This window comes from Vulpes lagopus, chromosome 7 (genome assembly GCF_018345385.1).
Source record: "Vulpes lagopus strain Blue_001 chromosome 7, ASM1834538v1, whole genome shotgun sequence".
NCBI classification, from domain to species: Eukaryota; Metazoa; Chordata; class Mammalia; order Carnivora; family Canidae; genus Vulpes; species Vulpes lagopus.
The window spans coordinates 106594555-106622537 of NC_054830.1; the positions used below are offsets into that span (position 1 = coordinate 106594555).

At 41.8% G+C, this 27983-nt stretch overlaps 2 protein-coding genes across 4 annotated transcripts; one reads left to right on the top strand and one right to left on the bottom strand.

Annotated features, from left to right (window-relative positions):
* Window positions 1-16: 16 nt before the first annotated feature.
* On the top strand, window positions 17-16455 carry CDC23 (cell division cycle 23). 2 transcript variants are annotated; one of them, XM_041762330.1, is made up of 16 exons: window positions 17-185; window positions 268-340; window positions 2144-2281; window positions 3996-4038; window positions 4806-4911; window positions 5015-5147; window positions 6691-6868; window positions 6955-7052; window positions 7201-7282; window positions 13807-13960; window positions 14081-14200; window positions 14459-14534; window positions 14842-14903; window positions 15022-15100; window positions 15178-15297; window positions 15488-16455. In XM_041762330.1, the coding sequence occupies exons 1-16, from the start codon at window positions 25-27 to the stop codon at window positions 15656-15658; spliced, it is 1794 nt and encodes a 597-aa protein (XP_041618264.1). In that variant the 5' UTR covers window positions 17-24; the 3' UTR covers window positions 15659-16455. The 2 variants fall into 2 exon arrangements, with proteins under 2 accessions (XP_041618264.1, XP_041618265.1); XM_041762331.1 differs by lacking the exon at window positions 268-340 and having other exon boundaries at window positions 49-185.
* A 397-nt stretch (window positions 16456-16852) lies between these two features.
* KIF20A (kinesin family member 20A) lies at window positions 16853-27786 on the bottom strand. 2 transcript variants are annotated; one of them, XM_041762328.1, is made up of 19 exons: window positions 27625-27786; window positions 27023-27211; window positions 25820-25909; window positions 25603-25722; window positions 24885-25023; window positions 24579-24766; window positions 24366-24492; window positions 23990-24184; window positions 23771-23882; window positions 23599-23667; window positions 23235-23378; window positions 22920-23085; window positions 22650-22811; window positions 22382-22521; window positions 20811-20913; window positions 19761-19959; window positions 19422-19513; window positions 19040-19177; window positions 16853-17534 (listed from the first exon to the last, which is right to left on the bottom strand). In XM_041762328.1, exons 2-19 carry the CDS (start codon window positions 27188-27190, stop codon window positions 17217-17219), a joined length of 2670 nt encoding a protein of 889 aa, XP_041618262.1. In that variant the 5' UTR covers window positions 27191-27211; window positions 27625-27786; the 3' UTR covers window positions 16853-17216. The 2 variants fall into 2 exon arrangements, with proteins under 2 accessions (XP_041618262.1, XP_041618261.1); XM_041762327.1 differs by having other exon boundaries at window positions 18989-19177.
* Between the last annotated feature and the right edge of the window lie 197 nt (window positions 27787-27983).

The window sequence follows — 27983 nt, forward strand, 5'->3', positions numbered from 1 at the left end:
TGGCTGGAGTGGCGAGACGGGAAAATGGCTGCGAGTCCGTCTGTAGTCCCGGTGGCTGTGACTGCTGCGGTGGTGCCGGTCTTGTCATCGAGCAGCGATTTCTCAAATTTGCGAGAAATTAAGAAGCAGCTGCTACTCATCGCAGGCCTTACGCGGGAGCGGGGCCTACTGCATAGTAGCAAATGGTGAGCTGTCGGGGTCGGAAGGGGCTGGGCTTGGATCCTTGGCCTTTGGGGCTCTGGAGCTAATACAGTTTGGGTGTTCCAGGTCCGCGGAGTTGGCCTTTTCCCTCCCCGCCTTGCCTCTGGCGGAGCTGCAGCCACCGCCGCCTATTACAGAGGTGAGGACTCCCGTCACTGCGAGCGCTCCTCCGCAACCCCGAAGGGTTACCGAGTGTCCCGTCGCTGGATGGGAGAGCATCCTGCTTGGCAGGAATGTTTGTGGAGGGAATTCAAGTATTCAAGGAGCTGAGTGTTCTAAGCGATTTTGTGTGGTTTTGTTGATCTTTGTAAAGATTTGGTGGTGCTTTACTTAAGCTGGAGAGAATTAGTAAATAACCCTTGCTTAAGATTTCAGCCTTTTGAGGTTTCGTAGCCCAGCCCCGACAATGTTCTCAACGAGGAGAAGAATCAGAGGTTTCAACAGCAGTGCGAAACTGGCTTTGATTCACGTAGCTCTGGGTTCAAATCTCAGCTACACTAGTGACTTTTGGCAACTTACATAATATCTTCAGCCACAGTTTTTTCATCTGTGAAATGCAGATAATAATAGTATGTACTTTAAGGGGATATTGAGAAAAGCAAATGAGATATGAATACATTTTATGTATGATCTATAGAGCAGGCATTTTTATATAGTCTGTGTAGTCTGAATGATTTTCATCGTAATCCATTGTTTTTCCTGAAGATGCCATTTCTTGACACACACACCCCCCAAACGCATACACTTAAAGACTGAATATTTACTACCCCAAAAGGTATAATGCACATGTGGGCGGGGGTGGGGTGGGGAGTGGTATAAGAAAATGATGAGTGAATGTGAAAAAGGCCACTAGACTCCTAGGCTGAAAGGGCACATTTAAGACTTGTTACTCCAATGAAGAAAACACTGAATACGTTTTGGCTCCAGTTTTGTTCTGGTAATAATTGGGGCAAGAAGGAAGAGGAGAATGAAGTTATTAAAGTTTTAATCAACTTACCCCTAGAATTTGGGGGGATTGTATGGTTTTTAAACTTAAATGTGCATCATTTATTTACATAAAGAAGTATGTCTGTGTCTTATGCTTTTTGCAATACTAACATGTCACAACCTTTTGAAGTATAAAAAATAAAAGTAATTGGACAGTTTATTGCATTTTTTGTACATTTTGAAAACCTAGAAGAGGAAGCAAATGTCTGATATTAATGCTAGACATTCTCCATGATTTTTCTACTTTTTCCTCATCAAATTTCTACTACTTGCTCCATTTTACTGATGAAGAAATGAATTCTCAGAGAAACTAAGTAACTTACCTGCTAATGTCATGAAACTAGGAAATCAAGGAAATGGAATTTGAATCCAGCTTCCTAACACTAAAGCCTATGCAACTTCCCACTGCATTTAAAGAAATAATACACGTTTCTTAGTGTCCTGGTTTGTTTGTTTGTTTGTTTGTTTATTTATTTATTTATTTATTTTAAGATTTAATTTATATATTCATAAGGGACACAGAGAGAGGCAGAGACATAGGCAGAGGAAGAAGCAGGCTCCCTGCGAGGAGCCTAATGCGAGACTCCATCCCAGGATCCCCAGATCACATGATCTGAGCCAAAGGCAGATGCTCAACCACTGAGCCACCCAGTCATCCCATCTTGGTTTAGTTTTTTAAAGTTTATTTTTTTCCCCAACTTTTTATTTTGAAAAAAAGTTCCATGACCTTAGTTTGTAATAAAATAATATACAAAAGTAACTTACATATATATGTATATGTAAATCTTTTTTTTTTGTCTATGTAAATCTATATATGTGTACACATATATATGCTAGGTTTTTGGGAGGGAGAAAATACTATTGCTTACATCTTGAAATTAATGAATATGCTTCTTGAAAATGATTTTTTGTTGTCTTATTCTGTAACACTTACATAAACTTGTGTCTCTTCTAGGAGGATGCCCAGGATATGGATGCTTACACCCTGGCCAAAGCCTACTTTGATGTTAAAGAATATGATCGAGCAGCACATTTCCTGCATGGCTGCAATAGCAAGAAAGCCTATTTCCTATACATGTATTCCAGATATCTGGTGAGGGCGATTTTAAGATGTCATTCTGCTTTTATTGAAGCATCCATATTTAATACCAAGAGGAGTACATTTAACAAGTAGTCTACTTGTTAAATGTACTTTATAAATACTTAACAGTAATAAAGAAGGTATCATAAAGTTAAAAAGTGACAATATAAAAGAAAATATTAAAAATATTACTAGGGGTGCCTGGCTGGTTCAGTCAGTGGAACATGTGACTTGATGTCGGGGTCATGAGTTTGAGCCCCGCTTTGGGTATCGTGATTACTTAAAAAAATAAAATCTTTAAACAAAATTGACACTACATAGTTTTTCTTTTTAAACAAAATGTTTCTTTCCTTTTTAAAAATATTTTATTTATTTGAAAGAGAAAGAGAGCAGTAGTGGAGGGTCAGAGAGAGGAGTCGACTCCCTACTGAGCAGGGAGCCAGACGTCGGGCTCAATATCGGGACTTTGGGATCATGATCTGAGCCAAAGGCAAATGCTTAACTGACTGAACCACCCAAGTGCCTTGACAATATGTTTTTTTTGTTTGTTTTATTTATGACTCACAATCCCAAACTCACACGTCGTGTGTTCTTCCAACTGAGCCAGCCATGTGCCCCAATATTACTCATTGACAAAGATGTGAGGCAATAGACTCCTTATTTTAGTAGTAAAAGTTTGTAAAGATGTTTTGGTAGTCAGTTTTGTCATATTATGTCCATTTGAAATACTATGACCAGACAATTCTACTTTAAGAAACTTAACTTGTGGGATCCCTGGGTGGCGCAGCGGTTTGGCGCCTGCCTTTGGCCCGGGGCGTGATCCTGGAGACCCGGGATCGTATCCCATGTCGGGCTCCCTGCATGGAGCCTGCTTCTTCCTCTGCCTGTGTCTCTGCCTCTCTGTCTCTCTCTGTGTGACTATCATGAATGAGTAAATAAAATCTTAAAAAAAAAAAAAAGAAAAGAAACTTAACTTGTCCAGTAGAAATACCTCAATATATGTACAAGGATATATGAACAGGGATGTTTATTAAAGTATTTTTTATAATAGCCATAAAATGCCCGTAACCTAAATAGTCATTGTTAATTCTTGCATAAAGTATTCTTTACTATGATGTTGCAAATGATGATTTTTCATGCCAGTGTTCTCTGCACATTTACTACTTGCTACTTGGCGTTCTACTCTGCATGAGCTTTCCCTCCCCTTCTCCATTTATTTGTTTAGTATCATTATGAACTAGAAGATTTCCTGTATTTTTGTTTATAATTTAGTACTGTACTTAATTATTTTGGTTCTCAAATTATTCCAGATTTGAACAGTGGGATAATGTTGTTTAAAAGTAGTGACCCTGGGGCACACGGGTGGTGCAGTTGATTGAGGCTCTGACTCCCAGTTTCCACTCTGGTTTGATCTCAGGATGATGAGATTCCCCGCCCCCCCCCCCCCCAATGGCGGGCTCTGCACTTAGTGAGAATTATGCTTGGGACTGTCTTTCCCTCGGTTCCTCTCCCCCTACTCTTTCTCTGACTTTCTCTCCCTCTCTCTCTAAAATAAGTAAATCTTTAAAAAAATTAAAAAACAAGAGTAGTGATTAGTAGTAATTGCCATTTTGGTTGGACTTAGGCCTGTTAGCTGGAATCAGGTTGCTAGTTTTAGAATGAGTTTCAAAGTAAACAGAAAAGACCTTTATGTTGATTTTCTTTTTTTCTTTTTTATATTTCTCAGTCTGGAGAAAAGAAGAAGGATGATGAAACAGTTGATAGCCTAGGTATGAATTTCTTTCCCTTACCTCTTGGATTAAAGTAGGGGTTGCACACTTAAATGCCTATCTGAGCCAGACAGGTAATAGAAACTTGTGAAGTGGACCTAGGAGGACTGTTGCAGATTGGGGAGCACAACTTCCTGCTTGTTACATACTTCCAGCTGAGGACTGCCTTAAGGAAATGCAGGCCTAGTGTTGTCAAGGCTTTCTTCCCTCAGCTCTACCTACCCCATTCTTTGGAACCTGAAGCTGGAAATTCAGGTTTTTAGTTGAAGCTTTAATTTTTAAACATTGATAAGTATTTCAAGTTTTTAAAAACCTCTGTGGGCCTGGGGTATCTAGGTTGCTCAGTCGGTTGGGCATCTGACTCTTGATTTTGGCTTGGGTCATGATCTCAGGGTCATGAAGTTGAGCCCTACTATAAGCTGTACGCTCAGCTAAGAGTCTGCTTGAGATTCTCTCTCTTTCCCCTCTTCCTTCCTCCCCTGCTTGCACTCTTTTTCTCTCTCTCAGTCTAAAATAAATAAATAAATCTTAAAAAAAAAAAACAAAAAACGAAAACCCTCTGTGGGACTAACAAAATATGACTGCAGACCAGTTATCGGGTGTAATTTCTGGGACAAAGTAAATGGATTGTGTTAAGATGTTATTGGCCACTTCTGAGTATTTGCTGGAGGTTCCAGGTGTAACTTTGGTTGATGCCAAAGGGAATGTCTAGGCCTATGAAATGAACGTTGTTAGTCTTTCCTTAGATCTGAGATTTTGTTTCCCAGGTCCCCTGGAGAAAGGACAAGTAAAAAATGAGGCACTTAGAGAACTGAGAGTGGAGCTCAGCAAAAAACACCAGGCTCGGGAACTTGATGGATTTGGCCTTTATCTGTAAGCATTAGAGTAATTTGGATTTTTCTATAACATTTTCATCTAAATAGAAGGGGAGGTGTTAAGAAACATTAACTTCTGTGATTGTTTCTTTCCTTCTTAGATATGGTGTGGTGCTTCGAAAACTGGACCTGGTAAAAGAGGCCATTGATGTGTTTGTGGAGGCTACTCATGTTTTGCCTTTGCACTGGGGAGCCTGGCTAGAACTCTGTAACTTGATTACAGACAAAGAGATGGTAAATTGAGAAATTTATGTGAAAGATCCTCTGCTCCAAGTCTTATGTAATTCTGTAATGGGATGGGAGGAGAGAGGTTTGCTAAACCTTTGCTTGTAGCTAGGTCTTTACTCCTTCTCTAATGTCTTCCACTGTGGGAATTTCAGTCTTCATTTGAAAGACCCATGTCTGGCTCTTGTCTGGAAGTTGCTGTTGGATTAGTGTGTAGTTATATTAGAGTATCTTCTCTTTATTTAATGTTTCACATTCAAGTTTTACTGTAACTTGTTGTATAGGCTATATGTTAGTATATTTTGTTTCCTCATTCCAAAGATGCCATAGGAAAGGTTTCTCTGATACCACGGATTGTGTTAACATTTTTAAGGTCTCTTCTGTGCTGTCCTAGGACTCTGTGGAGATTTATAGATTTGTTAATTAATGCAATAATATATATGAAATAGCTTTATAAAATTTAGTCATTTTATTAGTCATTGTTAGAGGACATTCTATTGAGTTTTTTTTGCCATACTTCAGTAGTTAATGGAATTGATAATAAAGCTTCATTGTTGGTTTTAAATAGCCAAAAGCTGGTTGATTTCCCCCAGTAATGATTTATATGCTGCTAAATCTGTGTCTGAAATCTTATCTTAGTTTACTCCTATTTGTTATCTCTAAATGCCTACTAAACTTTCATTGAAAGTTTGTTTTTATCTCTGAACTCTAAATATGCAAAACCAAGTTTCTGATCTTGCCTGCTGAATTCTTTCTTCCTCCCAGCTTAAGAGGCGCTCTTGATAGCATCACTGTTTCTCAAGACACCAGGATACCTCATAGTCATATTTGTTCTCTGTCTCTTAATCTCCTTTTATTATCAGTTGCCAGACCTCGCCATGGTTTTCTTCTTGTACGCATCTCTTTCTCTTGGTTTTCTTTGCCATCTTGGTTTTCATCTTGGATTTGGATTACTTGTAATTAATAGCTACTTTTCTATCTAGCTTTTCCATTTGTACACTCTCATTCCCAAGCCTTCATGTATACTGTTTTCAAACTTACCCTTAAAACACCCATGTCATCGTGTCATTCTCTTGCTAAATATTGTAGTGGCTTCCTATCACATCCCACTTCCTGTTGCACCATAGGACCTGCCCTACCAGTTTACTCTTATTTTTGCACTACTTTTGAGCACATAGCCTCCCCTTCAAACTAAGCTAGTTTCTTCACCCTATTCATACACACTCATCAGTATTGTTTTGCCTCTCTTTATGTTGTCGCCCTGCCTAGAATGTTGTCTTTTCTTCTTATCCTCTCCTTTTCAAGTTCTATTCATCCTCTAAGACTCACTTGAAATCCTAGCTTTTCTTTGAAGTCTTCCTCAACTAGATCATTCCTCCCAGTTGTGCTTGTGAGTCCTATTCACTTAATTAAATTACCCTGTGTTCATTTTTAGATGATCTCATAATGTTTTGGTGATAAGTTTCTTTTGACATTAAAGATAGTTCCTTGATGTTCATTTGGGAGAGAGGTCAAAGTATATTAAGTGTGTCCCTCTCTCTCCTGCTGCCAGCTGAAGTTCCTGTCTTTGCCAGACACCTGGATGAAAGAGTTTTTTCTGGCTCATATATACACAGAGTTGCAGTTGATAGAGGAGGCTCTGCAAAAGTATCAGAATCTCATTGATGTGGGCTTCTCTAAGAGCTCATATATTGTTTCCCAAATTGCAGTTGCCTATCACAATATCAGAGGTGAGTGAATAAGGACAATGAAATACCATCAAATCCTAAAGGTAGCACTATGTTGTTTTCTAACCTTTCTTATCTTCTTTCTACAGATATTGACAAAGCCCTTTCTATTTTTAATGAGCTGAGGAAACAAGATCCTTACAGGATTGAAAATATGGACACATTCTCCAACCTTCTTTATGTCAGGGTGAGCTGCTTCCTTTGCTTGCACTTGACCAAGCTCTTTTGTGCTTTAATCTCCTGGGTTGGATTGTCACTGAGTTGCATTAGCTATGAGAAAAATTATTTAGGGGGTTCCTCACTCATGCTTAGATTGTCTTTCTCTTTTCTTTCAGAGCATGAAATCTGAGTTGAGTTACCTGGCTCACAACCTCTGTGAGATAGATAAGTATCGTGTAGAGACATGCTGTGTAATTGGTAAGAGTCACTACTTTTTTCTTTAAAGATTTATTTTTATTGGGTCCCCTCCCTCTTCAGGACCTTTGTACTATCAATAAACTTAGCTTTGCTGCTCACAAAAAAAAAGAAAAGGAAAAAAAGATTTATTTTTATTGCAAGTAATGCAAGTGCAAAAATAACGGCAGTATAAAAGCATCAAGGATAACAAAATTATATACTATAGAATGTAAAAATCTGGGTATAATCCTACCTGAGATTGGTGAGCATGACTCTAGGATATTTTTCTTGCTTTTTTTTTTTTTTTTTTAATTTTATTTGTTTATTCATGAGAGACAAAGAAAGAGAGAGGCAGAGACACAGGCAGAGGGAGAAGCAGGCTCCATGCAGGGAGCCTGATGTGGAACTTGATCCTGGAACTCCAGGATCATGACTTGAGCCAAAGGCAGATGCTTAACTGCTGAGCCACCCAGGCATCCCTCCAGGATATTTTTCTGTGTGAATACTAAAAATGTGTGTGTGGGTGCATGTGTGTGTATAATTTGCTTGCAAAAAGTGTGCCATTATACACACTGGTTTATAACTTCCTCTTTTTTTTAAAAACTTAACAGTATATCTTTTTCATCTTTTTATTTAGTATATCCAGATTTATATTATTTTTGATGCCTATTTAGCATTTAATTACATTGATCTGCCATCATTTTTTTTAAAGATTTTATTTATTTGTTCATGAGAGACACAGAGAGAGAGGCAGAGACATAGGCAGAGGGAGAAGCAGGTTCCCTGCAGGGAGCCTGAGATGAAACTCGATCCCAGGACCCTGTGATCATGACTTGAGGCAAAGGCAGACACTCTACCACTGAGCCACCTAGGCGTCCAATGTGCCATCATTTTCATGTAATCATATGTCTATTAAGTTGTAGCCACTGTTTGTTAATATGTAAAAATAGTTTCAAGAACCATCTTTGTATGTGTACATTTGTTTTTGCATATTTATGCAACTATTTCTTTGCAATATATTCTTAACAGTGAAGGGTGGTTCAAAAGAGTGTATATTTTATTATTTTATACCTTATTATTACTAAAAAGTTTTTTAGAATTTCCAGACCTCTGAAAGGAGATGAGAGTCCCTGTTTCTCTGTGTAAGGTATATTTTATACCTTATTATTACTAAAAAGTTTTTTAGAATTTCCATACCTCTGAAAGGAGATGAGAGTCCCTGTTTCTCTGTGTAAGGGTATTTATTTCAGTCTTTGTACTATTGACATTTTTGGGCTGATAATTTTTCATGGGGAGCTGTCCTGTCCATTGTAGGGTGTTAGCAGTATGCCTCTCCTCTACCCACTAGATGTCAGCAACCCCCTTCCACTAGTTGTGGCAACCAAAAACGTATGCAAATATTGCCAACTCTTGGGGTTAGAATCATCTAGTGGTTGATGAATCATCCATGATCCTATGTGCTCTTTCACACTAGTTGTGACCTGATCACTTGACATAAACACATCAGTGGCCACTTTTGGATAAAAGTAAGCTTGGTTGTTTGTGATTGAAAGCCTAGGTTCCCTGGAAGTGAAAGAGAGATGTCTGTTGCTTGGTGTTTGATGACACCACATTGAGATCATACATTCATCTCTCTTTAGGTCAGGAAGTTCTTTTTTTTTTTTTTTTTTTTTTTTTTTTTTTAGGAAGTTCTTAATAAACTGGTAGAATTTCAGTCCACCAATTCAATATTTCTAGCTCTTGAGGAAGTTGTAGTTCAGTATGGGAAATAAGCATTAAAAAAAAAAATAGGGCCTATTGGAGCATAGGTGAGGGTAAGAATAAATGATATTTTCAGTAAAGTCCATTAAGATGAAGGCAGAGCTCTCTTTTATTCAGAAAACATCTTTTGAGCTTGAGTGCCAGACACTATGCCATATATTGTAGTACCTATGCTAATTGCCTGCTGAGGACAAGACTAATAAACTAATAACTATAATGCAATGGGTTGAGTGTTAGAATTGATGTAAACCAAAGATACTAAGAGAGTACATAGGAAAGATATCTAATCTAGCCTATGATTAGGGAAATCTTGAGGAGGTAGTGCTTGAAGGCTGGGCAGAAGTGAAAGAGTAGGGGAGGTAAAGGATTGACTTGGGAAAGGCATTGCATTGCAGAAGCCCTGAAGTGTGAAACAGGCATTGTGCCTAATTGTACTATTGACATTTTTGTCATCTGGAAGCATGGTCTGGGAGGTAGGAATGTTCAAAAGGGGGCCAAATCTTGAAGTTTTTTTTTCTTTTCTTTCTTTTTAAAGTTTAAGATTTTATTTATTCATGAGACACACAGAGAGAGACAGAGACATAGAGGGAGAAGCAGACTCCCTGCAGGGAGCCTGATGTGGGACTTGATCCCAGGACCCCAGGATCACAACCTGAGCTGAAGGCAGGCTCAACCACTGAGCCACCCAGGTGCCCCTCTTGAAGAGTGTTTTATGCCTTGCTGAACATTATTATTTTGAAGGAAATAGGAGTCTTCTGAAGGATTTTAAACCAGAAAGTTGGGGATCCCTGGATGGCGCAGCGGTTTAGCGCCTGCCTTTGGCCCAGGGTGCGATCCTGGAGACCCGGGATCGAATCCCACATCGGGCACCCAGTGCATGGAACCTGGTTCTCCCTCTGCCTGTGTCTCTGCCTCTCTCTCTCTCTCTGTGACTATCATAAATAAATAAATTAATTAATAAACCAGAAAGTTTGGTTTTCATTTTCAGATGATGACTGGAGACAATGTGCTGGGAGGGTTAGAAAAAGACAAAGACTAGAAGCAGGAAGATCAGCTAGGAGACTTTTGCAATTATCCAGTCTAGGGATGATGAGAGCCTACACTAAAGTATTGGCAGGAGGGATGGAGAGAGGCTGTTGGACTTAAAAGGTATTTAGGAAATAGGCCCCCCCCCGGCCCCCCCGTGGCTTAGCGGTTTAGTGCTGCCTTCAGCCCAGGGCGTGATCCTGGAGGCTCCAGGATCAAGTCCCACGTCAGGCTTCCTGCATGGAGCCTGCTTCTCCCTCTGCCTGTGTCTCTGCCTCTCTCTCTCTCTCTCTCTCTCTCTCTGTGTCTAATAAATAAATAAAATCTTTAAGAAGATATTTAGGAAATAAAACAAATAGGAAATGCCAACTGGGTAACCGATGAGTAACAGTGCCCTGCGCACGAAGAAAGGAAACAGATCGGGGACATGAGGAATGATCTTTTTTTTTTCACCTCTTAAAGCCAATTAAAATCAAAGGAGGGATCCCTGGGTGGCGCAGCAGTTTAGCGCCTGCCTTTGGCCCAGGGCGCGATCCTGGAGACCCGGGATCGAATCCCACGTCGGGCTCCCGGTGCATGGAGCCTGGTTCTCCCTCTGCCTGTGTCTCTGCCTCTCTCTCTCTCTCACTGTGTGCCTATCATAAATAAAATTTAAAAAAAAAAAAAAAAAAAAAAAAAAAAAAAAAAAAAAAAAAAAAAAAAAAATCAAAGGAGACATATGCTTGAGGAGTAATGATTCAGAAGTTTACTATTTTTTAATCATTTGATGTGAACTTTTTTTTTTAATCTATTTATTTGAGAGAGAGAGATAGCAAGAGAGCATGAGCAAGGGGGAGAAGGAGAAGCAGACTCCCTGCCGAGCAGGGAGCCTGATGTGTGAGGCTTGATTCCCAGGACCCTGAGATCAGGACCTGAGCTAAAGGCACACGCTTGATCAAGTGAGTCATCCAGGTGCCTCTTGAGGTGAACTCCTTAATGAACTGTTTTTTCTTTTCTCACCATTATCTATAAATGCCTAGCACAGTGCCTGACATATGATCAGTAACTGTTGAATTCAACCCACCTACCTTAAAAGTACAAAATAAAGAATATTAGTTTATGACAAAAAATATACTTCAGTTTATACGTTGTAGCCTAAAAATTTAGAGGAATTAAAAGGAGAAAGAAAGATGGAAAGAAAAACTGAGGACTTGAGAGAGAATGAACCCTCTTATGAATAGAGTGGTGCCAGGATTCTCCTGTTTAATCCTTGCTTCTGCTCTTATGATGTGAATTGATTGTTTCCTTCTGTGTCTTTTCTGGAGTCCCAATCCCTGATAGGCAGCACTTTATGTATATATAAGAGAGCATATACTGGGATGCCTGGATGGCTCAGTGGTTGAGCATCTTCGGCTCAGGGTCTGATCCTGGGTTCCTGGGATTGAGTCCCATATCAGGCTCCCTGCATGGAACCTGCTTCTCCCTCTGCCTGTGTCTCTGCCTCTCTTTCTGTGCCTCTCATGAATAAATAAATAAATCTTTAAAAAATAAAAAATAAAAAAATAAATCTTGGTTCTACTACTAACTAGTAGTTAGTTAACTTTGGACCTAACCTGTCTATGCTATAGTTTTCTCATTGGTAAAGGGTTAACAGTAGATCCTTCTCTCAGATAATTGTCACAAGGATTAGATAAATTAATGCCTAGAAAGCACTTATAACAAAGTAGGTTGCCCAGCATGTTGTAACCATTCGTTGTATTTTAGCTCTCCCAAATGAGATTAAAAACAAAAAATCTTTTTCTTTCTTTCTTTCATTCTTTCTTTTTTCTTTTCTTTTCTTTTCTTTTCTTTTCTTTTCTTTTCTTTTCTTTTCTTTTCTTTTTTCTTTTCTTTTCTTTCATGATAGTCACAGAGAGAGAGAGAGAGAGAGAGAGAGAGAGAGAGAGGCAGAGACACAGGCAGAGGGAGAAGCAGGCTCCATGCACCGGGAGCCCAATGTGGGATTCGATCCCAGGTCTCCAGGATCGCGCCCTGGGCCAAAGGCAGGCGCCAAACTGCTGCGCCACCCAGGGATCCCCCCAAAATCTTATCTATTGATCTTTGTTCAAAACCTGGCCTGTTCTGACTTCTTTAATTTCTCCATTGTCCTCACTCCTTTAGCAGCTAGGGCTTATATCAGGCTATATCCTTTTTTATGGGTGGGGCCTAGTATTTTGGCCTAGAAATGTACCATGTTGATAGATATATAGCTTTCACTCCTTCCCTTTCCCTACTCCCAGCTAATGACCATTTAGTTTATTTTCTCCTTCTTAGTATTAGAAACGTTCTGCTTCATAGCTATATTTGAAACAGGATTTATGTGGTTTTTAAATAATTATTGAAGCATAATGTTATATTAGTTTCAGGTGTACAGCATAGTGATTTGACAATTCTGTGTAATACTGGACACCATGATAAGTGTAGTCACCATACAAAGTTTCTACAGAATTATTAACTATATTCCCTATGCTGTACTTTGCATTCTGTGACTTATTTATTTTATAACCAGAAATTTGTCCATTTTATCTATCCAGTCATTCTTTTTTTAAAAAGTAATTTATTCTTTTTCTAAAAATAGCGTTATTGAAAAAAACAGCTTTATTGAGGTATAATTTATATACCATAAAATTTACCAACTTTAAGTTTACAGTTCAATGATTTTTTGTATAACCATAGTCATAAAACCAGTTTATAATATTCTGGTACCCTTGGAAGTTCCCTTGAGTGTGTTTATTGTCGGCCCCCCTTGCATCCTCCAGCACGCACAGATTTGCCTTGTAACTAACTGTGTTTTGCCTTTTCTAGAAAATTTCACATAAATGGAATTGTGCAATACTTAATCTTATTGTCTGGCTTCTTTCACTTAGCTGTTTTTGAGGTTACCTGTGTTGTGGCATGTATCAGTAGTTCTTTCCTTTTTTTTAAAATTTTTTTATTTTTTTAAATATTATTTATTTATTTATTTATTTATTTATTTATTTATTCATGATAGACATAGAGAGAGAGAGAGGCAGAGACACAGTCAGAGGGAGAAGCAGGCTCCATGCCGGGAGCCTGACGCGGGACTCAATCCTGGGACTCCAGGATCGCGCCCTGGGCCAAAGGCAGGCGCTAAACTGCTAAGCCACCCAGGGATCCCCTAGTTCTTTCCTTTTTTAATGTTGACTAGTATTACTTTGTTTGGATGTATACATTTTATTTATCCATTTACCAGTTGACATAGACAGATGGTTTCTATACTCTTCCTGCAAATAAAATCTTTTACACAACCTAGAAGCTTTCACTTATTCTTTTCAAGACCACTGCTAATAGACCTTTGATTCTTGTGGGAAAGAGGAGCTCAGGGCTCTGCCTTTTTATCCCTTGAGGTACTTCTTTAGAAACCTAGGAATATAGCTTGAAAACTACCAATCTAAAGCATACTGTAGAAATTTCCTATCCTTCGTTAAGAAAATGTGGATAAATGCAATATCCAGATGAAATGAAGAAAAACTTTGAAGTGTTAGGGAAACCTTTTTTTCTTTTTAAGCCAGAATGTGTGATAGATGCACTATATTTCCCTTTCGTAGATGATGTTGGAATGATGATGTTCCCTTTATGTACAACTTGGCTTTTCAGCAAATGCTTTGGGGGAATGGGTTAGAGTTTCATGCCTGCTCTGTGGAATGCTATTTTAGTGGACTTTTATTTTTATCTGTCTAGTTATTCATATGTTTGTTTTCTTTTAATTTTTCTATCAGGGAATTATTATAGTTTGCGTTCTCAACATGAGAAAGCAGCCTTATATTTCCAGAGAGCCCTGAAATTGAATCCTCGGTATCTTGGGGCCTGGACACTGATGGGACATGAATACATGGAAATGAAGAACACATCTGCTGCTATTCAGGCTTATCGGTGAGTTTCTACTTGAGGGGTGAGGTGGAGGGGATTATTGTGATGTTCAGAACCTCTCTTGAACCTACAAGTTGCTAACCTTGACTCTGCCCTCTTAACAGTTTCTCTTCCATTTCTTAGACACGCCATTGAGGTCAATAAACGAGACTACAGAGCCTGGTATGGGCTTGGACAGACCTATGAAATCCTTAAGATGCCATTTTATTGCCTTTATTATTATAGACGGGCGCATCAGCTTCGGTAAGTCTGACCAGTTAATGATGCGTTTGTTATGAGAAGAGCTGATACTTTACCTTTTGATTGCTATTATCCCTCTGCCTGTGTCTCTGTCTTTCATGAATAAATAAATAAAATCTTTAAAAAAATAGTATAGTTATGAACACAAAATATATAATTATGTGAAATATGAGATTAAAGATCAATTACTGTATAGATTTGAAATAGTGGGGAGGACTTTTTTTTAAAGTCTTTGCTTAGACTGTTCCTCTCTTTTTTTAGGCCCAATGATTCTCGTATGCTGGTTGCTTTAGGAGAATGTTATGAGAAACTCAATCAACTAGTGGAAGCCAAAAAGGTACCTGCAGTTGGGTCCTGGAAAATTTGAGTGGAAATCAGCAGTTTGGATGAAGGGTTGGGCCCTCTGTGCTCTAATCGTCCTTCATTTTGGTCTGTCTACAGGCAAAAGTCTTAAGTATTTATAGGCGGATAGGCTAAAAAAGCAAAGCAGTGTTGACATCATCAGTGGGAATATCAGTCTAGGCAAAATGCTTTGCATTCTGCAAATCCACATTTCAGGCACGGCTTGGAGGACTTGACCCTTTATGTGGTAGGTCATGGCACATGGGACAACCATCAAAGTGACCAGTTTATTGTTTTGACAGTGTTATTGGAGAGCTTACGCTGTGGGAGATGTGGAGAAAATGGCTCTGGTGAAACTGGCAAAGTGAGTGAAATGCTGTTATTTCTGTTGGCTTCTCTGGTATGGTGCATCATGTGCTTTAACTTTATCACTAGCACACTTTGAGATCCAGTTTGTACTTACAGACCAATTTATTTTGTAGGCTTCATGAACAGTTGACTGAGTCAGAACAAGCTGCCCAGTGTTACATCAAATATATCCAAGATATCTATTCCTGTGGGGTATGTGTCATGAGCATGAGAATTGGGTAGTTTATCTCATTCTGACCACCTCAGTCACTCCTGCTTTCTCTGTCTAGGAGATAGTGGAGCACCTGGAGGAGAGCACTGCTTTCCGCTATTTGGCCCAGTACTATTTTAAGTGCAAGCTGTGGGATGAAGCTTCAACTTGTGCCCAGAAATGTTGTGCATTCAATGACGTGAGTAGCAGTTCTTTACTAAAGGGTTTGGATTTTAAGCTCAACCATATAATCTTTACTGTGATCTGAGGGTGAAAAGCCAAGTGGAAAGGGTACCTGGACCTATGAAACTTTCGTATCAGCATTTTAGAACTTGTTTTTGAAAATAGCCTTGGATATATTTTGAAACAGTCGCCTGACTTTATTTCAGACCCGGGAAGAAGGGAAGGCCTTGCTCCGGCAAATCCTACAACTTCGGAACCAAGGCGAGACTCCGTCTACTGAGATGCCTGCTCCCTTTTTCCTCCCTGCTTCCTTATCTGCGAACAATACTCCCACACGCAGAGTTTCTCCACTCAACCTATCTTCAGTCACACCATAGTTGGCTACTTTCAAGCCAGCACATTACTAGACCCCATGTTAAGCCTTACCTCTGTGTAAGGAACGGCCATGTCTGCTCTTCCAAGGACCTTGGTTTTTTGTTTGTACAGATGGATACAGCTCCTTGGGGACAGTTTATAGAATCACCTTTGGTGTAGACTGATGGAAGAATCCTGGCAGCAACAGACATTGTCTTTTGCCAGTTAGAAGCACTTCTGTTTCCCTTCTGTTCAGAGCCTGGCTACGGATCTTGGCCTTCTTCCCAGACCTTTTTCCCCCTCTAAAAGACATCCCTTTGACAGCACTTTAGCACAGGCAAGGCTTACAAAGTTTTAATGCTGCTGGGAGTGAGATTTCTTTAGAGAGGCATGGAAGGGAGAAAAGTGTGCCATTCTACCCTGCAGGCAGTAGAGGCACTGGATACCCCAGGAAGGTCAGGGCACTGGATAGATATGACCTCATCATTCTTGGACTTACTGAACATGACTATGCTAGAAGAGGCAAGATTTGAACAGAATGAAGTTGTAATTCGTTCTTGCTCTGTGGGGACATTCTTCCAAAACATTTTAAGGACTCTTCCTAGAAACTTTTGATAGGAAGGAACTTACTAGTTGAATGAAAGGGACAAAAAGGGTCTTACTTTGTGTGGAACCCCATTGATGGCAAAAAAGCCTATAGCGTTAGCTTTTTTTTTTCCTAAAGCAAAGTAAGGAGGCAGGATTAACAGATAATTTCATGAACATTTAGGTGTGTTATGTTTTGTGACTATATAGACAAGAATAAACTCACTTCAAGCTAGTCTGTTGTAATAAGTATTTTTGATGTAGTTATTTTTCTCCTCCCTGTTTATCTTCAACAAAATGGTTCTTTTCAGCCTTCAGCTATTTAGACAAGGTAAAGGGAATCATTCTTGCTGTGTTCTTGGAAGGTTTCAGGCCTGGGTATGTGTATTCAGTAGGAGCTAATATGCTATGACTATGATGTCCACTGTACTAAATTTGAACTGTAGATGCCATGGATTATTCTGAGCTCAGGGCCTAGCCTTCCTTTATCGTTTCCAGAACAAATTTGTTACCCACTCACCTCCTAAGGCATGACGCTTTATTTTATATTAAGGAAGTTTTACAGTATCTAATGTCCCTTGAATTCATTTCTTACAAAGCTTTTCTTAGCTGTACACTAGTTACACAGCTCCACTGCCATCCTGTGCAAGGTTCCAAGGGGCCTGAATGATGTTTAATTTTCAGTTGTTTTTCCTATTTTGTAAGTTCTGTCTTAATGAATTTGTTAAATTTGGAATTCAAACAAAAAATGTGAAAACACAAAAAATGTGAATAATGTTTATTTAATATAACTCTGTGTGTGCAGAGAAAGCATATGCATATAAGTAAAAAAGTATGAGATTACACAGGGGATTATAATACAAAAGGGAGGAAAATAACTAGTATCTGTATATTGCATTCTGGATACAGTTCCAGGTATTGGTAAAGCTTAAAAGAGACCTATTTCTCAAGCAGCTGACCTGCCTCAGGGCAATGACTCTCTCCTTTCCCACAGCCTTAGTATTTTTTGCCAAAAGGCCCAGATTTGAGTAAAGGGGAGCGTCGTGAGCGCAGGATCCGGGCATAAGGGCTGCAGTCTGTGGAGCTTTGGCAGGTGGGTGTTCTGGGAAGTAAATTTCGAAGAAATGGTTTCTTCCCTGGGGGCTGTTGGTTTGGTTGCTGGTTTTCCTGGTTGGTGCCAAGGCGCTTTTTGGTAGAAGCTTGGCCTTGGAGTTTTAGTACAGTATGATACTGTTCTGCGATGCATGCTGCCTTCTTCCGAAGGTCTAGTTTTACTAGCATCATGTTATTCTGTAGCTCAGCCAGGGTCTGATCCTAAGGAACATGAATAAAGTTAAAGAAAACCCTTTAGTCTAGTGTATTAGAGAAACTAAAGGGCAAGTTAATACATGCTATCCACTACCCAGTTATTTTAAGTTAAAGATTTTATGAGAGAGACAAAGAGAGAGGCAGAGACACAGGCAGAGGGAGAAGCAGGCTCCATAGGGGGAGCCCAATGCAGGACTCGATCTGGGGACTCCAGGATCATGCCCTGAGCCGAAGGCAGACACTTAACTGATGGGTGCAGCAATTACCAAAAATAAATAGGGCAGCCCAGGTGGCTCAGTGGTTTAGCACCGCCTTCAGCCCCGGGCCTGATCCTGGAGACCCGGGATCGAGTCCCATGTCAGGCTCTCTGCATGGAGCCTGCTTCTCCCTCTGCCTGTGTCTCTGCCTCTCTGTCTCTCTCTCTCCCTGTGTCTTTCATGGATAAATAAAATCTTAAAATAAATAAACTTTTTTTTTTATAAATAAATAAACTTAAAAAAAACACACACACAGCTTTTTTAAATCTAAGAGGTTTTTTTTTTTTCTTCACTCTAGAATCAGGGTGCACTTATAACAACCGTCATAGCTTAATGGTTAGTGTTTTGTCCTATTGGAATATAAAATAACAGGTTTTTTTTTTAAAGATTATATTTGTTTATCCATGAGACAGAGAGAGAGAGAGAGAGAGAGGCAGAGACACAGGCAGTGGGAGAAGCAGGCTCCATGCAGGGAGCCTGACGTGGGACTCGATCCCAGGTCTCCAGGATCAGGCCCTGGACTGAATGCGGTGCTAAACCGCTGAGCCACCCAGGCTGCCCAAAAATAACATTTTCTTAAAAATTATGCATTTGGCTTTTTCTTTTGTCTTTTTAAATGTAGAGTTTTACTTTTTTAAGTAGGCTCCATATTAAATGTGGGGCCTGAACTCAACCCCGAGATCAAGAGTCACATGCTTTAAAAAAAAAAAAAAAAGTCACATGCTTTATTGACTGAGCCAGCCAGGTGCCCCTTAAAATCTACATATTTTAGATGAAATATGATAATATCTACTTCCATAGGTTTTTTTTTTCTGTCTAGGAAGTTTTATAGTTTTGTTTTCCATTTACATCTATGACCCATTTCGAATTAATTTTTGTTTATGGGACAAGGAATGGATGGATGTTAATGACACCAGATAGAATCAGTCATGATGAGCGTACTGAATGAGAAGTGCAGAGGGCAGATGGAACCCCATCCTAGGGTGGGGGTGGAAGAAACCATGGCTAAGGGGATCGTGGGTACTGGTCCTTCCCCAGACAGTTGAGCGGGGAAGCTGTGCACGGACCACCCCCTGCCCCGCCCTCTGGCCGATGGACCCTCCGCCTTGCAGCCCAGCTGCTGGTAGCTCACTTCCATAGGGTTGTTATAACAGAAAATGCCTATAAATTATTTATAGTGCCTTGTACTTAGTAAATACTCACATATACTCTGGAGTAAGCTGATGGGAGAGAAGAGATACAGGGTGTCCTAACCTGTTTGATTAAGATGTCATCACAAGTGGTCAAAGCTTGGCGAAGTTTTCCTGCCCCAGTGCTGTGGCAGCAGGCTCTTTCTGCTGACTGGAGAGACTCACCAAGTTTCTGAAGCTCTGTCCTCAGCAGCCTGATATTCTGAAAAGAATAAGAGTAGGAACCACATTGTGGCTATGATCGACCAGAATAATGATCTGTAGGAGTTGGACAGCCATTTGAAGAGAAATAGAAATAAACTTAGAAAGGCTGGTCAGCTCTATGAAGCGGCCACTCTGCAGGACTGTGCACAAAGGCCCCCTGCTCTTCACATAAGCCACAGACACAGGGTTGGAAGTTGCCTTTAGGTATATGAGCCTTGGTAACAGAGAAAGGTGTAAATTACCTTTTGGCCCTCCTCTAATTTCTTGTCCACATCAATGGTAAAGGGCTTGGCTGAGGGGGGTGGTTCTAACATTTTCTGATACTTCTGTAGTTCTGAGGGAAGGAAACAAGAAACTTCAACATGTAGGCTTTCTAGCCTTGGACTTACCTCTTAACTGAATTAATAGTAGCTTGCAGCAAATACATAAAAAATGAGGCCATATGCATCCTAGAGTGGAAAGGTCAGGGGGATATACCTCAGAGTTGAGGAAATTATCTTGGAGTTGGGAGTCAGAAGGCCCAAGTTTAAAGAACAATTCTTCTCTGAACCACTTTATGCTTTGTGCCCTCTCTCCTTTACCTTCAGTGGTGGAGTTTAGCTCTGCTCTGCACTGTTCCAGTTTAGCCGTAAGCTCCTGGAGCTGCTGATTGGAGGCAGAAGCTGCCAACCTTTGTGACCGCCGAAGGGACAATTCAGACCCTGACTGTTGATGGACTAATGGCTGCTGTCTGGCTTCCTGCAAAAGAGCTTCTAGCTCTTCAATTTTCTCATCCCGTTCCTAAGAGGGAAGCAGAGAGCACAGTCCATCCAGAGTCAGACAAATCCTGCAGGGCAAATGACTTAATGGTGAACAAAACCTTCCCTGACAGTTATGCCCCAAAGGCCTGTTAACAGGGTGCCTGGGTGGCTGGCTCAGTTGGTTAAGCATCTGACTTTGGCTCAGGCCATAATCTCAGTCCTGGGATTGAATTCCAAATCAAGCTTTGCACTCATTGGAGAGTCTGCTTCTCTCTCTCCTTCTGCCCCTTCCCTCAGCTCATGCGCCAGCCCTCTCTCTCACACAAATAAATAAAATCTTAAACAACAAAAAAAGTCTGTTAGCACGTAAACCATTTCCAGGCCAACCAGACCCTTAATCAGTTCATAAACTGGGACAACACCTGGGTGGTGGCTTAGTGGTTGAGCGTCTGCCTTTGGCTTAGGGAGTGATCCTGGAGTCCCTGGATTGAGTCCCACATCGGGCTTCTGGCAGGGAGCCTGCTTCTCCCTCTGCCTGTGTCTCTGTCTCTTTCTCTCTCTCTGTCTCTCATGAGTAAATAAAGTCTTAGACACAGGCAGAGGGAGAAGCAGGCTCCATGCCGGGAGCCCGACGCGGGACTCGATCCCGGGACTCCAGGATCATGCCCTGGGCCAAAGGCAGCCGCCAAACCACTGAGCCACCCAAGGATCCCTAAATAAACAAAGTCTTAAAAAAAAGAATTCATAGATTGACACACATACAGTACTAAGGAGACTAGAAAAAACTGAGTTACATATTCCTGCCCTACCAGAGTTTATAAAATATGTTTACATCAGACAAGCTAAAGGTGGGAATCAGTGGCTAGTTGGGGCTGGTTCAGGGCAACTCACCTGAAGCTCTTCTTGGTAAAAGCTTGTAAGTGACTCCTTGAGGATCTTTAGTTTCTCTTCATACATTTCCTCTAATAGTTCCTTTTGGGTGTCCAAATGTTCACTGTCAGAGGATAAAAATGGATAAAGAGGATGGGGTATGTACACACACATGCACGCACAGTGGAATGTTACTCAGCTATAGAGAATGAAATCTTGCCCTTTGCAATGACATGGACGGACTGAGAAAATATTACGTTAAGTGAAATCAGAGAAAAACAAAATACCATATAATTTCATTTTTATGTGGAATCTAAAAAACAAATGAACAAAAAAGCCACTTAAAACAAAACAGACTTGGGGATCCCTGGGTGGCTCAGTGCTTTAGCGCCTGCCTTTGGCCCAGGGCGTGATCTTGGAGACCCGGGATCCTGGAGACCGGGAGCTCCCTTCATGGAGCCTGCTTCTCCCTCTGCCTGTGTCTCTGCCTCTCTCTCTCTCTCTCTATGTCTTTCATGAATAAATAAATAAAATCTTAAAAACAAACAACCCTCCCCCCCCCCGAAAAAAAAAAAAAACAAACCAAACCAAAACAAACAAACAAAAAAACCCCAACAGACTTAATGTATTTAAATACAGGGAACAAAAATAAATAAATAAATAAATAAATAAATAAATAAATAAATAAATAAATAAATAAATACAGGGAACAAACTGGTGGTTGCCAGAGGACAGGGAGGTGGGAAGAATTGATGAAATAGATAAAAGGAATTAAAAGGTACAAACTTCCAATTATAAAATAAGTAAGTGACAGAAAAGTACAGCATAGGAATATGGTCAGTAACATTGTAATAATGCATGGTTGACAGGTGCTGACTACACTTACTATGGTGAACACTGAATAATGTATAGAACTGTCAAATCTCTAGGTTGTACACGTGAAACTAACATTGTGTGTCAATTATACTTTTTTCCCCTAAAGATTTCATTTATTTATTCATGAGACATAGAGAGAGGGACAGAGACCTGTCTCTGTTGCTGTCTCTCTCATGAATAAAATCTTAAAAAAGAGAGAAGAAGAGTGAGTCGGGGCAGTGCAAGAGAGAAAGAGAGAATCTAAAGCAGGCTCCATGTCCAGTGCAGAACCCAATGCGGGGCTTGATCTCACAACCCTGACAAATGACCTAAGCCAAAATCAAGTGTTAGAGGCTTAACTGACTAAGTCACCTAGGAGCCCCAATAATAAATTAAATAAAAAAGAATAGAAGAAGAAGAAAAGGGAGTGAAGATTTTGAGGAGTAAATTTGGAGGACAGATTTTTTTTAAAGATTTTTATTTATTTATGAGAGACAAAGGAGGGGGGTTGCAGAGACACAGGCAGAGAGAGAAGCAGGCTCTGTGCAGGGAGCCCAATGTGGGACTTGATCTCGGGTCTCCAGGATCACGTCCTGGGCCAAAGGCGGCGCTAAACCGCTGAGTCCCCCCAGGCTGCCCTGGAGGACAGATCTTGAGGCACAACTTTATCCTAGTCCCAATTCCTCACCCTCTCTCTGGACCAGTTGACAGACCAAGAGCTATCACTCAGCTGATACCTGCACCACTGTTCCCGTTGTTGCATCTGTTCCACCATCTCATTGCAAATTTCATCACGGAGCTGCATCTCCAGCTGCAACTTTTCCTGCCTTTCTTTACAAAGCAATGCTTTCATGGCTTCCACCACCTGCAGGAGCTCCTGGAGGGACACACAGGTCAGAAGTGATTGGATGTCCATGCCCCACAAATGTAAAGGTCCGCCTGGAAGGCAGCATGGAAAATACGTAGCCATCAAGCAGCTACACCAGAGGTTTCTTGTACTCTCACCTCCTTGCCATAAATGGAGATGTCAACTTCATTTTCAATGTCATCAAGGCCTGGATCTGTCTTAGCTACCATCTCTAAGTTGGGAGATGCTCGTAGACTGTGTTCCTTGATGAAGGAATGTAGCAATGGGAATCCCAGTTGCACAGGTGGAGCATGCACAAGCTAGGTGGGGAGGGGGTGGGAAAGCAATTAAATTCATAATCTAATAGTTTCCTTAAGTAAAGGTACCAGCCCTAAGTGAACACAATCATCACACCTATAGTTTCTTACCTGGCTGGCAATGGCTGAGAACTTGGCCACGTGAAGGGTCTCATCATAGGTAGATGCACATGGATTCACATTGACAATCATGCAGGAGCGGCCTCGACCTGTGAAGAAGCCTTGGAATACCCGAGTCAACTTGCTGTCACGGAAGGGAACCAGGTTCTGCTTTGACCTAGTAGGGGATCAGAGAACAGAGCTGTAAGCAGAATTCCAGCCCTTGGAGTATCCTAGCATCACACCTAGTGATGACCAGGAAGTCTCTTAGCAAAACGCAGTGCATTCCAGACCATCCCAAACCAGGGCTTATAGTCAGAAGCTCACCGATTCTGCTGGTTTTGGCGCAGGGCAGCAATACAACGGCCCAGGGTGTGCAGAGAAGTATTAATGTTTCCTGCTTCCTTTAGCCGATCACCACTTTTCTGATCTTTGCAGCGCTCTGAGCCAGCCAGATCACAGAATGACAACCTTGAATGGTGGACAATATCTGACATAAGGACCCCACATGTTATGAGCTTTCCAGCCCTTCATATACTTCTGGGAAGGGGAGGACCCACCAAGAATCTCTGTACTCAAGGAAGTGGAGCCAGACTCCAATAGAAGTAATTCCTCTGAGGACCTCCCTTACCCCCTACCTCCAACACCATTTATGACCAAGAAGCCCAGATTTCTGAATGGAAAAACTTACTCGCTGATCTTCGGGATGATATCCCCTTCTCCCTGAAGGTGCAGGATACGTATTGAGAAGATGCTGTGACTGTAAATCAAGAAAAAAAAGTCACTGTGTATCCTCCATGACCAGATAGATGACTACAGTTTCCTAGAACACAGTGAAAAGCTGACTCCCACAGCCCACTCACCTGCGGCTAGAGTTCTGGTTCAGATGGGTGCTGGCAAAGCTCTGGTTTTTACGACCCACTTTGAGCAGTTTCCAGGCCTCTTCAGCATCCTGAATATGAATCCAATTGAGATCTGAGGCAAAGAAGAGAAAGGCATACATAAGATGGGAACACCTAACTTTTCTGGGTTTCTCCCAAGTCCCATTTCTGGGTTGTTGACAGCCTCCCACCTTCTAATACCTTTCACATAGGGGTTGCCATTCTGATCCTCACACAACCGCAGAGTCTGCCTCTTGCGCTGCTGGCTAGGTGGTTCCAACAGGTCGTAAAGGAGTTCATTGTAGATCTCAAAGAAGGAGATCCAGACGGAGAAGCGGATGTCTGCAGGGACACTCACAGGGCTGGTGTCTGGCCGTGCCCATCGGGGACTCGTTTCTGGGGAAGAACCCATGTACAATGCATCAACTCTAGAGTAGTCCATCTCCTCTTTGGTCTGCAGGGGCCTTAGAAGGAACAGCTTAGGTTGAAACCTCTGGTTTATACTCCTGGCAGCTATTGGGAGCAAGGGAGTAGGTTTCTACTGTTACTTGACACACAGTTCAGTTGTGGTACATACCATCCAGCTGGCTACTGGTGGTCATGTGACTGGAGGAGAGTCCAGCAACACCACTATCAAAGCTGCTGCTGGTACCCATCCGACCTTCAATGTAGACACTCCTCTTCAAGGAGGTGGACAGCTCCTCCTGGAGGGGCCCAGGGAGAAGATAAGCACAAAACTTTCCACAGATTTGTCCTCTTATCCCCACCTCTGTGAACTCCAACACTACACCTCTTGGAGGCCTCCATTTAGCAGAGACAGTTTCTTCATTTCCTCCTGTCGCATCTGCTTGCTGTCTAGCCAGATCACCTCATTGAAGAGTATGGGCTTCAGATCAGGTGTTGGATGAAGTTGGCTTTGGAGGCTATTGAAGATCAGAGCAAGCGACCGGGGTAGGATCCCTCCATCCTTGATGGTACCTGGAAGTATGTCAAAGATGGACAGCTGAGAGCTCTTCCCCAATTCAAAGCAACAAAAGGCAAAGAAAATACCATTATAGGCCAATCAGCAATTCTGTGAGGCCTACTATTCACTCACCTTGAATTGTGTGGGTTTTCCCTGAGTTGGTGACTCCATATGTATAGATGAGCCAGTTCTGCCCTTTGAGTACATCCTTTACCATCTCCTTCACGGTCAGGTTGAAGAAAGATGCCTGTCCCACTTCTGGCCCAAAGATCTAGAGACAGACCCAATTTCTCAGAGGTCCATCCCTCATCTCTCACTTGCTTCTATGCAGAGCCAGCAGATGCATCCCTTCCTGGGTGATTGGCTCTGGAGACTATAGTCAAGTAACTTCTTCCTGCAGTGCCATTAGCTGCTCTCTAAACACTGAAGACTAACCACTCTCTGCCAGTCCATCTTTCGTCAAAATCAATCAAAGAAATGCTAACCACTACGTCTGATGCTATACACACAATGGGGCAACATAGTAATCACAAGTGTGGGCTTTGGAGATGGATGGTTATAGATGCAAGGCCTAACTCTACCACTGACCAGCTACATGGCTTCAGGAACATAACTTTCACTGGGTCATAATATCCTTATCAGGAAAATAGGGACAAGAATGATAATAATAATGGAGATGTTGGGAATTAATGCACAAAAAGTACTTGATGCACTAACTAGCACATAACATGAGTCCTCAAAATTATAGACCTGCATATTCAAGGAACTCACAGTGAAGTAAAAACCTTCCCCGCTAAGTTGCCCCTAATATATTGGTCCCTTATTCATAAATCAATAAATACCTCCATACCTGGGAAAAGGTGAATCTATGGGCAGCTTGTCCAATTCCCCGCTCACTGCTCTTCTGGGCAAAGGAGTCCTTGGGTGCCTGTAGAACAAGGGTCTCCATATTCTCGATACGGACACAATCCTGAGAAGCAGTAAAGAAATCACAGAAAGAAATAATCTTGGGAACCTTTCCTGTATTGCATCATTCCATCTTGAATCTTCCCTTCTCAGACACTCACCTGATCTTCCTGTCTTTCCAATTCTGAGGGTAACAAGGGCCTGACCCTCAGGTATACTTTCACCTTCTCTGTACTATCCTCAGATGGAACCTGTGGCAGAATTCCAGGCCAGAATCAGCAGTTACTTCCAAGCAGATGGGCAAGCATAGCATATTTCCAGAGAATCATGCTGACACTATACCATTTCAACCCAAATGTCTGTACACTACTCTACAGTTCCATAATCATTCCAACCCACATGGGTTTTTTCACTGTTTTATCACCCTTCACTGTCTTCAGTATCCTGGCAACACAGCCTGCCACACTGACTTTCTGAATTAGAACTGGTTAATTGGTAAGAAAATCACCATATGATATTACAGCAAAACTCGGTAGTTAAGCACCTTGGAGGCAGACAAACCTAAATTTGAGTTCCAATTCCATCATTTAGAACTATGTGATCTTGAACAAATTCTTTAGATTGTCTGCCTCTGTTTATGTATCTGTAGAATTGTGTTAACAATAGAACCCACTTCATTCATTCAACAGATGTTTAGAGATTTGCCTACAATGGCCTGGGAACTCTAAGAGGCTTTGGTGGTCCACAGAAACATTATCAAGGTCTAGCTCTCATGAAACTTTCTCTATGAAAGAAGAGACTTCCTAGTAGAGTTGTGTTCAACCAGTGCCATTCCCCACGCCAAGGAACATTTAGCTATGTCAGGGGAAGGTTCTTGGTTGTCACAGTGGGAAGGAGCTAGTGACATCTAGTGGGTAGAGGACAGGTATGCTACTAAACATCTTAACAAGGTACAAGACAGACCACTATAACAAAGAATTAGCTGGGCCCTAATGTCAATAATGCTGCAGCTGAGATACCCCAGCTTAGCATAAAGCCTCCATAAATGGAAGCTATGGTTGATATTAAATGGCTGTATGGTCTTGTGCAAGTTATTTAACATATCTAGGCCTCATGGTGAAGAGAGAACTGTTAGCCTTCCCTCACAGGGCTGAGAGCATGGCACTTGAGAGTGTTTTTAATGGAATGCAAATAATAGTTCTTCCTACGGACACACAAATTTACATTTTTTTCTTGCCCTGCTCTTAATTTCAGATCAATCTTTCAGACCCTTGGGATTGCTAGTCTTTGACCTAATAGGAATGCGGACAACTGGGAGGCTGAGGCTATCGCTCTGCTGCCAAACCACTGTCCAACCCCTTTACCTGCTGCTGCTTATCCTCCAGGGAGGTGGAGATGACAGAGCAGTCTGATACCAGGTCCTTCCGTACCACAGACCCTAAATCTGCAGCCGTGGACTCAAACATGGGGGAGACTACAACGTCCTCATCTGACAGCAAGCCGGCTGGCGGAGAAAGGATCCCTTGCGACATGGCAGCAGGGGCGGCTTAGGTCTACAAAGAGACAAAAATGGGTAGGGAGGGGAACCTTAAGGGACAGGTGGGGCCGCAAATTCTAGGTAGGAAACAATTTCCTCGCCCCAGGACACCTTCCTCTCGCTCCTTGAATTCCTCCTCCGTTGGCCCTTCAAATGCCAGGAGAGGGGTGGGCGCGAGAGAAGCAGTTAATCAGGTTATAATCCAGTCTTAGGCATTTCCGACCGCCAACAGGAATGAATAGATAACCTCGCTCCAAAAGCAGAATCCCACTCTCTGACTAGCGTGCCTCGCCCACCGGCCTCCTTCTCCAGCCTCACTCCAGGCCCAAAGGGAGGACAGAGGTATTAAGGAAAAAAAGGGATGGAGGCCGCATCGCTTTCTAAAAGCCTACCCCGCGAGGGCAAGGGCTGGGACCGCCGCAAACTCACCGAACACACGACACTCGCTCCTCCTCGGGTACCGACTCACACGTCCAGCCGCCGAACCTGGACTTTCGCCGTCGCAGAGCTCAGCTCCACCCATGAGGCGCACCTTTGTTACTGATACAATGTTTTAAATTACGCGCTGTGTTCGTTCGGCCAATCAGACAGCGAAACCTGCAGCTGCCAATCAGCGCAAGGAAAGGGGGCGGAGGAGCCTAGCAGGCGGTTTGCTCTCCCTCGACCGCTCCCCTCCCAGGTGGCTCCGGGTTACCAACTGTCGGAGTTAGGAGTTGGGGCGCCTGCAGTTCTTGGCGCTTAACACCGTTCCTTGGACCTTAAGGCACTTCTTTACTAAGAAACCTGAA

Excerpts from the sequence above, each read along its gene's own strand:
- CDC23 (XM_041762330.1), top strand. The coding sequence starts at position 25 with ATGGCTGCGAGTCCGTCTGTAGTCCCGGTGGCTGTGACTGCTGCGGTG. Across the intron at positions 7,053-7,200 it reads CCAACCTTCTTTATGTCAGG|AGCATGAAATCTGAGTTGAG; the intron begins GTGAGCTGCTTC and ends CTTTTCTTTCAG. Across the intron at positions 14,535-14,841 it reads AACTAGTGGAAGCCAAAAAG|TGTTATTGGAGAGCTTACGC; the intron begins GTACCTGCAGTT and ends TTGTTTTGACAG.
- KIF20A (XM_041762327.1), bottom strand. The coding sequence starts at position 27,190 with ATGTCGCAAGGGATCCTTTCTCCGCCAGCCGGCTTGCTGTCAGATGAG. Across the intron at positions 25,024-25,602 it reads ATAGATTCACCTTTTCCCAG|ATCTTTGGGCCAGAAGTGGG; the intron begins GTATGGAGGTAT and ends GTCTGTCTCTAG. Across the intron at positions 23,379-23,598 it reads ATCATCCCGAAGATCAGCGA|GTTGTCATTCTGTGATCTGG; the intron begins GTAAGTTTTTCC and ends CCACCATTCAAG.